Source organism: Phyllopteryx taeniolatus, chromosome 6, assembly GCF_024500385.1.
Source record: "Phyllopteryx taeniolatus isolate TA_2022b chromosome 6, UOR_Ptae_1.2, whole genome shotgun sequence".
Classification (NCBI taxonomy): domain Eukaryota; kingdom Metazoa; phylum Chordata; class Actinopteri; order Syngnathiformes; family Syngnathidae; genus Phyllopteryx; species Phyllopteryx taeniolatus.
In genome coordinates this window covers 1,694,734-1,708,432 of record NC_084507.1, presented here as the reverse complement: position 1 = coordinate 1,708,432, position 13,699 = coordinate 1,694,734, and the positions used below count along the sequence as shown (strand labels likewise).

General features: G+C 43.3%; 1 protein-coding gene across 1 annotated transcript in view; it reads left to right on the top strand.

Moving 5' to 3' along the window:
• LOC133479877 (IgGFc-binding protein-like) overlaps nt 1-13,699 on the top strand; it is a 55,108-nt gene that overhangs the window by 4,834 nt on the left and 36,575 nt on the right. Inside the window, exons 7-16 of the mRNA XM_061777390.1 lie at nt 4,546-4,722; nt 4,913-5,138; nt 5,815-6,060; nt 6,204-6,305; nt 7,167-7,314; nt 7,953-8,073; nt 8,231-8,560; nt 11,787-11,958; nt 12,577-12,674; nt 13,253-13,383. Of these exons, the coding sequence (XP_061633374.1) occupies nt 4,546-4,722; nt 4,913-5,138; nt 5,815-6,060; nt 6,204-6,305; nt 7,167-7,314; nt 7,953-8,073; nt 8,231-8,560; nt 11,787-11,958; nt 12,577-12,674; nt 13,253-13,383 (1,751 nt within the window). The remainder of the gene's footprint in view (nt 1-4,545; nt 4,723-4,912; nt 5,139-5,814; nt 6,061-6,203; nt 6,306-7,166; nt 7,315-7,952; nt 8,074-8,230; nt 8,561-11,786; nt 11,959-12,576; nt 12,675-13,252; nt 13,384-13,699) is intronic.

Sequence of the window (13,699 nt, the reverse complement as noted above, 5' to 3'; positions counted from 1 at the left end):
AAATGGGATAATTATCCATCCACCATCCATCCATTTTCTACTGCTTATCCGAGGTCGGATCGTGGGGGCATTAGCTTTAGCAGGGATGCCCAGACTTCCCTCTCCCCAGCCACTTCATCCAGCTCTTCCTGGGGGATCCCGAGGCGTTCCCAGGCCAGCCGAAAGACGTAGTCTCGCCAGCGTGTCCTGGGTCATCCCCGGGGTCTCCTCCCGGTGGGATGTGCCCGGAACAGCTCACCAGAGAGGCGTCCGGGAGGCATCTGAATCAGATGCCCCAACCACCTCATCTGGCTTCTCTCGATGTGGAGGAGCAGCGGCTCTACTATGAGATTCTCCCGGATGACCGAGCTTCTCACCCTATCTCTAAGGGAGAGCCCGGACACCCTGCGGAGTAAACTCATTTCGGCCGCTTGTATCCGGGATCTTGTTCTTTCGGTCACAATCCACAGCCATAATGACCATAGGTGAGGGTAGGAACATAGATCGACCGGTAAATTGAGAGCTTCGTCTTTCGGCTTAGCTCCTTCTTTACCACAACGGACCGATACAAAGTCCGCATCACTGCAGGCGCTGCACCAATCCGCCTGTCGATCTCCCGTTCCATTCTCCCCTCACTCGTGAAAAAGACCCCAAGATACTTGAACTCCTCCACTTGGGGCAGGATCTAATCCCCGACCGGAGAGGGCACGCCACCCTTTTCCGACTGAGGACCATGGTCCCAGATTTGGAGGTGCTGATTCTCATCCCAGCCACTTCACACTCGCCTGTGAACTGCTCCAGTGAGAGTTGGAGATCACGGCTTAATGAAGCCAACAGAAGCACATCATCTGCAAAAAGTAGAGATGCAATACTGAGGCCACCAAACCAGACCCCCTCTACACCTCGGCTGCACCTAGAAATTCTGTCCATAAAAGTTATGAACAGAATCGGTGTCAAAGGGCAGCCTTGGCGGAGTCCAACCCTCACCAGGAACAAGTCCGACTTACTGCCGGATATGCAGACCAAACTCTGACTCCGGTCGTACAGGGACCGAACAGCCCATATCAGGGGGTTCGGTACCCCATACTCCCGAAGCACCCCCCACAGGACCCCCCGAGAGACACGGTCGAACGCCTTTTCCACACATGTAGACTGGTTGGGCGAACTCGAGGCACCCTCGAGGACCCTGCCGAGGGTGTAGAGCTGGTCCACTGTTCCACAGCCAGGACGAAAACCACACTGCTCCTCCTGGATCTGAGATTCGACTTCCCGACGGACCCTCCTCTCCAGCACCCCTGAATAGACCTTACCAGGGAGGTTTAGGAGTGTGATACCCCTGTAGTTGGAACACACCCTCTGGTCCTTCTTAAAAAGGGGGACCACCAGCCCAGTCTGCCAATCCAGAGGCACTGTCCCTGATGTCCACGCGATGTTGCAGAGGCGTGTCAACCAGGACAGCCCCACAACATCCAGAGCCTTTAGGAACTCCGGGCGAATCTCATCCACCCATGGGGCCTTGCCACCGAGGAGCTTTTTAACAACCTCGGTGACCTCAAACCCAGAGATAGGAGTGCCCGCCTCAGAGACCCACACTCTGATTCCTCATGGGAAAGCGTGTCAGTGAAATTGAGGAGGTCTTGCAAGTATTCTCCCCACTGACTCACAACATCCCGTGTCGAGGTCAGCATCCCCACTATACACAGTGTTGATGGTGCACTGCTTCCCCCTCCTGAGACACCGGATGGTGGACCAGGAATTCCTCGAAGCCGTCCGTAAGTCTTTCTCCATGGCCTCACCGAACTCCTCCCATACCCGAGTTTTTGCTTCAGCGACCACCAAAGCTGCATTCCGCTTGGCCAGCCGGTACCCATCAGCTGCCTCAGGAATCCCACAGGCCAAAAGGCCCAATAGGACTCCTTCTTCAGCTTGACGGCATCCCTCACCGTTGGTGTCCACCAACGGGTTCGGGGATTGCCGCCGCGACAGGCACGGACCACCTTACGGCCACAGCTCCGGTGGGCCGCCTCAGCAATGGAGGCGCGGATTCCACTCGGAATTGATGTCCCCTGTCTCCCCCGGAACACGAGCAAAGTTCTGTCGGAGGTGGGAGTTGAAACTCCTTCTGACAGGGGATTCCGCCAGACGTTCCCAGCAGACCCTCACAATACGTTTGGGCCTGCCACGTTGGACCGGCATCTTCCACCACCATCGGAGCCAACTCACCACCAGGTGGTGATTAGTTGACAGCTCCGCCCCTCTCTTCACCCGAGTGTCCAAGACATGCGGCCGCAAGCCCGATGACACGACCACTGCGACCTAGGGTGTCCTGGTGCCAAGTGCACGTGTGGACACCCTTATACTTGTTCGTTATGGACAATCCGTGATGAGCACAGAAGTCCAATAACAGAACACTGCTCAGGTTCTGATCGAGGGGGCCATTCCTCCCAATCACGCCCTTGCAGGTCTCACTGTCATTGCCCACGTGAGCATTGAAGTCCCCCAGCAGAACGATGGAGTCCCCAGCGGGAGCGCTCTCCAGCACCCCCTCCAAGGACTCCAAAAAGGGTGGGTCCTCTGAACTGCTGTTTGGTGAATAGGCACAAACAACAGTCAGGACCTGTCCCCTCACCCGAAGGTGGAGGGAGGCTACACTCTCGTCCACCGGCGTGAACCCAAACGTACAGGCACCGAGCCGGGGTCAATAAGTATACCCACACCTGCTGGGTGCCTCTCACCGTGGGCAACTCCAGAGTGGAAGAGAGTCCAACCCCTCTCGAAAGGACTGATACCAGAGCCCAAGCTGTGTGTGGAGGCGAGTCTGACTCTATCTAGTCGGAACTTCTCGACCTCACACACCAGCTTGGGCTCCTTCCCTGCCACATAGGTGACATTCCACGTCCCGAGAGCCAGGTTCTGTAGCCGGGGACCGGATCGACAAGGTTCCCGCCTTCAGCCACCGCCCAGCTCGCACTGCACCCAACCCCTATGGCCCCTCCCACAGGTGGTGAGCCCATGGGATGGGGGACCCACATTACCCTTTCGGGCTGTGCCCGGCCGGGCCCCATGGGTGGAGGCCCGGCCACCAGGCGCTCGCCTTTGAGCCCCACCTCCAGGCCTGGGTCCAGAAGGGGACCCCGTTGACCCGCGTCCGGGCAAGGGAAAACTGAGTCCAAAGTTTGTCATCATCATAAGGGATCTTTGAGCCGTGCTTCGTCTGGTCCCTCACCTAGGACCTGTTTGTCATGGGTGACCCTGCCAGGGGCATAAAACCCCAGACAACTTAGCTCCTAGGATCATTGGGACACACAAACCCCTCCACCATGAGTCTTGCAATTGTACGTTGAGGAACATTGTCCTTAAACTGTTCGACTGTTTTCTCACGCACTTGTTCACAAAGAGTTGATCCACGCCCCATCTTTGCTTGTGAGTGACTGAGCAATTCAGGGAAGCTCCTTTTATACCCAATCATGGCACCCACCTGTTCCCAATTAGTCTGTTCACCTGTGGGATGTTCCAAACAGGTGTTTGATGAGCATTCATCAACTTCCTCAGTCTTTTTTGCCACCTGTCCCAGCTTTTTGGGAACGTGTTGCAGCCATAAAATTCCAAGTTAATGATTATTTGCTAAAAAACAATAAAGTTTATCAGTTTGAACATTATAAATATCTTGTCTTTGTAGAGTATTCGATTAAATATAGGTTGAACATGATTTGCAAATCATTGTATTCTGTTTTTATTTATGTTTAACACAATGTCCCAACTTCTTTGGAATTGGGGTTGTACAATGTTTTTGTTATCCATTGCTCTTGCTCTCTCTCAAAATATTATGTTTTGGCCTGACAAAACAGCTAATTTTTTAGAACAATGCATTTTCCCAAAAACTTCCACAATAAAAAATAGTCTTGTTGATGTTTCTTTTATGCCACTGATATTCTGATATTAGAGCAAAATAAATAATTGTACACATTTTTTGTTGTTGTTTTGTTTTTTAAACGATGTCGCCACGATCAAGCAAGTCAGACCAGGCCGTTTAGCTCCTTAGCTCGCTAGCTGGCTAGCTCTCAGGCTAGCGAACGTAATAAATTGTTAACTTTCCCTAAGGTGTCCCAGTTGTGTGCATCTATGGATCCAAAGCCGCCAAAGTTGATAATGATTCGCCGAAGCGCTTTAGCAACACACGCACGCACATATACACGCACACATTCTTTATTGTACAGGTTTGGAGGTAATCAGGCTTGAGTTTGGTCATTGAAAATGAACTCAGCTTTCCAAGAAATGTGATTAGCCACCGTAGCTATGAAATGTTTTTTTTTTCCTTAATAAATAAAATCACCATGTAAAAACAGCCTTTTATGTTTACTTGGTTTATCTTTGTCTGATATTTACATTTGTTCGGTGATCTTAAACATTAAAGTGGGGAAACTATGCAAAAAAAATAAATAAATAACTTAAGAAGGAGGCAAATACTTTTTCATGGCATTGTACATTAAAACATGTTAAATGTCATTTGTAACACTCCAATGGCTAGGATGGAGTTAATTTCAGTGTGGCTGATATTTCTTCCAGGGTTCCTGCACTTACATTATGGCAACAGTTACTGAGAAGGTGCCTGGCCTTTCGCCTTTCACTGTGACCACCAAGAATGACCACCGAGGTAACCGTCGAGTTTCCTTTGTGAGGACTGTGACCGTCACTGTTCACGAGCATACAATTATCATTGGAAGACACAGAAACCAAGTCCAGGTAATACATTTTCTAAAATTTGAACAATCACATTCCCATATAAAATAATACTAATGTCTGTACTGGCATTTGTCGCAACTAAGAGAAGACAAATGAGTGTGGGTGTATAGCGAAAAATATGTTGAAATGAAATGTTTTTTTTAAAGACAACTTCAGTATTTTGAATTTATTATTTTATTATTATTTTCAGGTAAATGGTGAACTGCAGTACTTACCAGTCAGCTTATTAGATGGGCGGATCTCTGTGAAGCGTAGGGGGATCTATGCTGTCCTTACAACTGACTTTAGTCTGACTGTGAAATACGATTGGAACATGAGGCTTTACATCACTGTGCCATCCTCGTACCATAAACACCTAGGAGGTCTCTGTGGAAACTACAACGGAGACAAAACAGATGACCTGCCGGAACCAAAAGGTAAGCAGCAAGCACAGGACCAGTGGCAACTCTGCATTAGGGACCGGGGGCGGGGTCACTGCCCCACCAGGTGGTGCTGTTTTTTTTCTAATAGGTGTTCTGTTTCCCTGTATGTAGACTATGTGTTTGTAGTGTTGTTGTTGTTTTTTCATATACAAATTCTACTGTCCAAGGCCAACATTTTAGTAACTTCCAACATTTCTCCTGCATAATCAATAAGATGGTGGGAATGTCAGAGTAAAAAAAAAAAAAAAAATGAGAATATTTTTTTTTAGTAGTGTCATGTTGGATAGTTAGTAATATTTTACTGCCATGAATGATCACCTCATTGGATTAATGACCCGTACAAGTCATTACAGTCAAACAAATTTTGAGCTTCAATAAACCCAATAAAAAGAGATCTATTATTTGACACTAAGGTCACACTGAGTCACATACGTTATTTCAGTCATGAGAACTACAATTCTTCTGAAAAGGTACAGCGTGGTTTCCATATACTCTAAAAGTAACTTCCATTCCATTTGTATGAGCCAGATAGTGTGGATACAAACAACAAAAATGAAATGAAACAGAAAACTAAGAGTTCATTTAAGACATTTTAAAAATGTTCAGCCTTTCGTAACCTGCTCACTTAAAATCTTTGAATTGAAATAGCAGTTTGTTTTAATTTTTGCAGGGGCTCGCATCTCGGCTGTGCTGAAAATGATCCAGCAATGGAAAATAAAAGATCCTGATCTGTTCTGTCATGATAATTGTGGTGGGCGCTGCCCCACATGTTCACCAGACAAGGAGTTATACTTCCGCCACCCCAAAAAATGTGGAATCCTTACACAGGCAGATGGACCGTTTTCATCCTGCCACAAAGTGGTCCACCCCTCTATGTACCTAGACAACTGTGTCTACGATGTCTGTATCAATAAGGGTAAGCAAAAAATAAAAATAAAAAATGAAAGCGTTCAGATTGGGGTTAAAAACAATTTTTTTTTTCTAATTTGATCAACTTTTTCATAACATCTATGATGTCCCCTGCATTAGAAATGATTATCTACTAGTGTCTCCTTCCAGGTGCAAGACAGCTTCTCTGTGATAACCTGAAGAGTTATCATGATGCCTGTCTATTAGAGGGAGTGAAGGTCAATCCTGAGTGGCGAATGGTTACCAAATGCCGTAAGTCACAGAGTAATAATTGAACCTTAAAGGCTGAACACAATCCGTTTGGGAACGAAGGTCGACCTCCAAATAGTTCGGCTTGCAGAACAATTTTTCCCGTAGGAAATCAACAAAATAGAATTACAGCAACTATTGCAGAGTCAAATTGTCTTAATGAGAATAATCGGGACGTGTGGGAAGAAAACAACGGCGATAAACAACATCTTGAGGCTTGTGGCGACCAAGCATTCATAGCAACGTTGCGTTTGAATCCTTCTATGTGGGGGGGCTTACTATCATTGTGAAGCAGAATTCACTAAGCGTTGGATTGTTGGCCCACTAACAGGGAACATGGGCTGAAAGGGAACGTGCGTCAAAATGAAAAGAGAGGGGGATATTTTTACGCTCTTCCTCCGCTTCAATTTACTTGAATTGAACCTGCGCGCAACATTAGTTCTAGTTACGTTTTGTTGTAAAACACAACGTATGTATAATTTATGGGCTGTATTTGCACGCCTTGGCGGCAGCTGAGACTCACTCGCCTAAAGCCTGGAAAAGCTGTGTTGCTGTTCAGCTGAATGAGTGGGTACCATCCACAAGGTGGGCAGGTACTTGAATACTTAGTAACTATCTACGTCCCCAAACATAGGGAAATATGATCCACTCGTTTTACAAGCCTTATGCCGTTTTTCGTCTTTTGCATTCAATTGAAAAACCCCATACTTGTCAAATTTATACCATATCACGGACTAATTTTGACCTACAGAATGTTATGCATAAAACAGTAGAAAAAAATAGATTTTGATGGCATGGGAACTTTAAGACATTTCAAAACCTTTTCAATGTCTTTTGTCATGATCGGCATTCTTCCCTTCCCAGCTCTTTCCTGTCCAGCCGGGAGCCACTATGAGGCATGTGGATCAGCGTGCCCTGCTTCCTGTGGGTCCGCAGACAATGAAAAGCAGTGTGCTGCGCCCTGTGAGGAAGGATGCCAGTGTGATCCAGGACTCGTGCTTAACGGAGACAGGTAACATAAGGATGCCGTACAGGTTCCAGAGTTATTAGAAGCTCTTACATACCTCCATTCAGTACAATAATACAGTGATACCTTAACGTCCGAGCAGAGGTGGGTAGAGTAGCCAAATATTGTACTCAAGTAAGAGTACAGTTACTTTAGAATAATATGACTCAAGTAAAAAGTAGTCCTCCAAATATTTACTCGAGTAAGAACTCAGTGAAAAAACTACTCAAGTAAAGAGTAACTTGTGAGTAACTTCAGATTGTGAATTAAAATCAGAGCATGAATGTCAAATAAAATAAATAATATGGTGTTCATGTTTAGGGGTGGCAAGAAGTTCGATCACAACTCTGCTTCTGACGAGCGTCCATCAAGAATATAATTTCCAAAATGACCGACTGGAAGACGACAGGCTTAAACAAAACTTATTTTAAATAAACCTTCAAACAAGTATTTCAACTACGAGCTGACAATTTCTGATAAAAGTTTCACTTATATATTAAATTGGGCTCATTACTTTTGGACTGCCCCTCGTATATAAATTGAGTTAGAAGCTTGGTCAAGGAACGACTTAAACTCATAAGTCAAGGTACCACTCATTGTATATCAGAGTGTAATTAGCAATTGTTTCTTTGTGTTTCCTTAAGATGTGTTCCTCAGTCGAGCTGTGGATGCCAGCATGAGGGCAAATATTACCCGTCAGGTGCCACTTTCTGGGCTGACAACACTTGTATGACCCGGTGTCAATGCCACAACGGCAATGTCAAGGTATTATTTGGTTGTATCTATTGAAGTACAGAGAAAGTAAGGATTTTTTGATGAAAAAGATATTGAGACATTGCTATTTATACTGTACATCTTTCTTGATAGTTACTATTATTCATCTTGTTTGTTCATATTTTCTCTGGTTGTTTCTCTGCTGAAGTGCAAATCAGTTACCTGCAAGAAAAACGAGCACTGTGCCTTGAAAGGGGGCGTAAGAGACTGCTACCCAGTATCCTACGCCACATGCCAGGCTGCTGGAGACCCCCACTACAAAAGCTTCGACAATCGGCGGTTTGATTTGCAGGGCACCTGCACCTATATTCTATCTCAACACACCGAAGGTTCGAACCAGGGCCTGCTACCATTCCAGGTGCTTGTCCAAAATGAGAACAGAGGACGTAATAAGAGAGTGTCGTATACCAAGTCTGTCTCTCTTACTGTACATGGCTACACGGTCAGCCTGAGTCGCGCCAGCCAGGGGAAAATTCTGGTAAGTCTGATAATTACATGTATTACTCTTTGTCACATATCCATATGACAATGGAATGTACTTGTGCATGCTGAAAATGTACTGTATGCTTCAATGTACCATCAGCTGAAAGTCGAAGCTCCGACAAAGGTAAATAATTGTGGTACCACTTTACAACAAGGGTACATTTGGTTTATAAATTGGTTATAAATATGTTACAGAAATTACATACATATCACGTTTAATTATAAAATAAGTGACATTCTGAACTCTTTGTAAGTCATTATACATTAATAAGCCATAAAATGCCTTCAAAAAGTTTACCAAAACTGTTGTGTCACTGTTTGGGAACTGTTATAAACAGGTTATTAATGCCATTACAAACTCTTGAATGAATAAATAAACAGCTGTGGAAGAAGTTAACAAAAAAAGTGTTGGCTCACTATTCGACAAGTTAAAGCTACTGCCACTTGTCTTGTCTATAATTGGTCTATAATTCTGCCATCAATATCAGCTTCTTTACAAGTGGCAAAAGTGAGTCTTGTTTGCCCATTTTTGGCTAACAAATAGGCAAAGTAATTGACTCACTATTTCGCAAGCAGAACGTGACTCTCGCTGATCTTCTCTAATGATTTGTAGCTGTTTATTTAGCCTGAACAAACAATGATATAATAATAATAATAAGATATACAATGTATACAAACCTATGACTCTTTAATAAGAGTTTGCTTTTATAAAGTGGTAACAAAAATGTTAACTTCTGTCATGAGTGTGCTTCAAATGAGTTAACATCGTCTTTCCTATTACGAATTTTCATTGGACAGTTGGAGCTTTTAACAATATTGTATTTGTAATGAGCCTACCCGATTAGATGTGGACTCATTTTTTTTCCATATTAGAGGTTTTTAGATACCCTTAATCTGATCACTGGTGGTAAGTACCAATAATTCTAAATACATTTATATTATTTTAACTCTATTATATAAAAACCTAAAAACAATCTTGGAATAAGACAATGGAAGTGCATAAGGTTGCTTTTCAAAGTAACATTGTAACATCCAAATAAGTGAAGAACTACGAACCCTAAAGGCGGCACGGTGGCAGTTCTACTTCAACTCCAGCCGAGCCTGTGTGGAGTTTGCATGTTCGCCCCGTGCCTGCGTGGGTTTTTTCCGGGTACTCCAGTTTCCTCCCACATCCCCAAAACATGCATGGAAGGTTAATTGAAGACTCTAAAATTGCCCGTAGGTGTGAATGTGAGTGAGAATGGTTGTACAGAAAGTATTCAGACCCGCTTAAATTTTTCACTCTTTGTTTAATTGAAGCCATTTGCTAAAATCATTTAAATTCATTTTTCCCTCATTAATGTTCACGCAGCACCCCATAAATCTGCAATATAATTATTGCAGATTTATTAAAAAAGAAAAAATTATAATATCAAACAGCCATAAATAAGTATTCAGACCCTTTGCTCAGTATTTAGTAGAAGCACCCTTTTGAGCTACGACAGCCATGAGTCCTTTTGGCAATGATGCAACAAGTTTTACACACCTGGATTTGGGGATCCTCTGCCATTCCTCCTTGCAGATCCTCTCCAGTTCTGTCAGGTTGGATGGTGAATGTTGGTGAACAGCCATTTTCAGGTCTCTCCAGAGATGCTCAATTGGGTTTATGTCAGGGCTCTGGCTGGGCCATTCAAGAACAGTCACAGAGTTGTTCAGAAGCCACTTATTCATTAAATGCTGTGTGCTTAGGGTCATTGTCTTGTTGGAAGGTGAACCTTCGGCCCAGTCTGAGGTCCTGAGCACTCTGGAGAAGGTTTTCGTCCAGGATATCCCTGTAATTGGCCGCATTCATCTTTCCTTCAATTGCAACCAGTCCTGTCCCTGCAGCTGAAAAACACCCCCACAGCATGATGCTGCCACCACCATGCTTCACTGTTGGGACTGTATTGGACAGGTGATGAGCAGTGCCTGGTTTTCGCCACACATACCGCTTAGAATTAAGGCAAAAAAGTTCTATCTTGGTCTCATCAGACCAGAGAATCTTATTTCTCACCATCTTGGATTCCTTCAGGTGTTTTTTTTTTTTTAGCAAACTCCATGCGGGCTTTCATGTGTCTTGCACTGGGGAGAGGCTTCCGTCGGGTCACTCTGCCATGAAGCCCTGACTGGTGGAGGGCTGCTGTTGCAGTGATGGTTGACTTTCTAGAACTTTCTCCCATCTCCAGACTGCATCTCTGGAGCTCAGCCACAGTGATCTTTGGGTTCTTCTTTACCTCTCTCACCAAGGCTCTTCTCCCCCGATTGCTCAGTTTGCCAGCTATAGGAAGGGTTCTGGTCGTCCCAAACGTCTTCCATCTTAGGAACCTTAAGTGCAGCAGAATTTTTTTTGTAACCATGGCCAGATCTGTGCCTTGCCACAATTCTGTCTCTGAGCTCTTCTGGGAGTTCCTTTGACCTCATGATTCTCATTTGCTCTGACATCCACTGTGAGCTGTAAGGTCTTACTTATATAGACATGTTTGTGGCTTTCCTCATCAAGTCCAATCAGTATAATCAAACACAGCTGGAGTCCAATGAAGGTCTAGAGTCATCTCAAGGATGATCAGATACAATGGACATCACCCAAGTTAAATATATGAGTGTCACAGCAATATTTGTGATATTTAAGTTTTTCTTTTTTAAGAAATTGCAAAAATTTCAACAATTCCGTTTTTTTGTTCTCTCAATATGGGGTGCTGTGTGTACTTTAATGATGGGAAAAAATGGCCTGAAATGATTTTAGCTAATGGCTGCCATATAACAAAGAGTGAAACATTTAAGGGGGTCTGAATACTTTCCGTACCCACTGTATGTGCCCTGCAATTGGCTGGTGACCAGTTCAGGGTGTACCCGGCCTCTCGCCTGAAGATAGCTGGGATAGGCTCCAGCACGCCGCGGCCCTGGTGAAGATAAGCGGTACGCAAAATGGACGGCTGGATGGACGAACCCTAATAACATTTCTTAAGGACAATATTGCAGTGCTTGACATTTGATGAACTGAACACCGAATGGGTTAGAAATCTGTTAGGGATTACCCCTGTCCCCAGTTAGCTTGTTAAATCAGAAATCTATATTATGCAACATTTGTGACCATCTATCGACATAGTGCATGTGATGTAATGCATCACATTTTAAGCCTGTGTGTTTAAAAGACATTAAAGACATTTTATGATCTTGTCTCATTTGATGCCTTTCAACTGCAGGTTAACAGCCAGTCCATGAATTTACCTTTTGTCACAGAGGATGGCAAGCTTTCTATTTTCCGTAAAGGTTACTTTGGCATTGTGAAAACAAACTTTGGTTTGACTCTCAAGTTCAACTGGAACAGCCATGTTAGCTTGACCCTTCCCAGTTCATACTCTTCTGCAACATCTGGTAAGAACTGGAAATGTGCCTCACTTTGAATCATTATTTTTTGTCTTTTACTTTCACACTTTACATATTTATTCCAGGTGTTGTATTACTGCGTGTTTTATGCCCCAATTCAAATTTTTTAACTATTTTATACATTGTCCATTTTACATGATTTACACCCATTTTCTTAATCGAGTTACAGCAATTAGTGCTTATACATAAATTCGTTTATAACAGTAGTCTTACAAAAAGTGGTTTTGCCCCTTTGAAATACAACAAACTATTGATTTTTTTAAATCTTGTATTGTATTTTCATGACATTAGAACGATGCTGCTAGATGTTTTTCAAGTTTGCATAGATGAAGTGATTTTTTTTGTTAATAATACAATTTTGTCACATTCGTGTTACATGGGCAACTGAATGTAATGCATGTCAACAAGGATAATCTCATGAATTTACTGTAAGATTTTACTTTACAATCAGTGAGAAATATTCTGAATCACATAATAAAATTAATGAACTAATGAAGTATTTATAACACCACACTGTACACAGTATCTTCTGTTTTCCTCTTGCTTTAAAAAAAGAAAACGTAACAGAATGCAACTAAACTGTTTGTGATTTCTGTTCTCTGTCAGGATTGTGTGGAAATTACAATGGGAAACCCAGTGATGACATGCTGCAACCTGATGGCTCACAGGCTAAACATGTTAATGCATTTGGCCACAGCTGGAAGGTGTGTATTAGTAGTACTTGAGAACTAAAGCAAGCCCAAAATTTGTTTCCTTGACTTCTGCATTTACTGTTTGGTAAATGTACATTTAAATTTTGACAAACTCTTCAGCACAAATCTTCAAGACCCACACCAAAGAAAAACACATAGAAATAAATGACATTCCAAACTGGGCACAGTGGTCTCGAGGTGTGTAATAACCACTCTCACTAGTGTCATGTGAGGGACGCTTGAAAAACTGAACAGGTCTTTGCTGTCTCAAATGTTCTTTGCTCAAATAATATCACATAAAAAGACAACACAGCTTAAAACCTGGACTGTACTATTACAGTCCAGTACTTGCAATAGGATCCTATACAATGAACTGAAACTGCCAATGGAATCCATATCAGTAAATCATTTTCAAAAGGAACCTTCTCATTCATACTGAGCAATGTACAATACAATACTGCAAGTGATGCATGGAAATAGATGTAGAAGGCAGAAATAACATGGGTATCAAAACAATAGGTGAAGTCATACTTAACGCCATTTCAATGTTTTCAACTGATTAACTTGTCTTTTACGGGTGGTCGATTCAGGCAGGAGAAGATTTCGGCTGCACTAGTGACTGCCCTGGTAATATATGTCCTGAGTGTGAGCCTGCACTGCTACTGCGTTACCAGCAGGGGCACTACTGTGGTATAATTGCTGACAAATCTGGACCTTTCAGGTAACAAGCCTAATTCTTAAACTCTCTGATGTCCTCCAAATTTTGTACGTTTGAATTCATTAGGTCTAAGGGTGTTATTTGTACAATTGCCTTCACATTTGATACAACAGAAGGAGATGAAGTACAATATGAATATACTGTATGTATTGTTCATTTATTCTTGTCCCGCCACAACAAAGTGATGTAGCGTAGTATGGATATCATAATAAAAACAAAACTAAGAAAGGTCAATTGTGTTATCATCCACATTCAGTGTTGACAAAACTAAAAGCTAACACAAACAGCAGACTCAACAACATGCCAAATGTACTTGCAA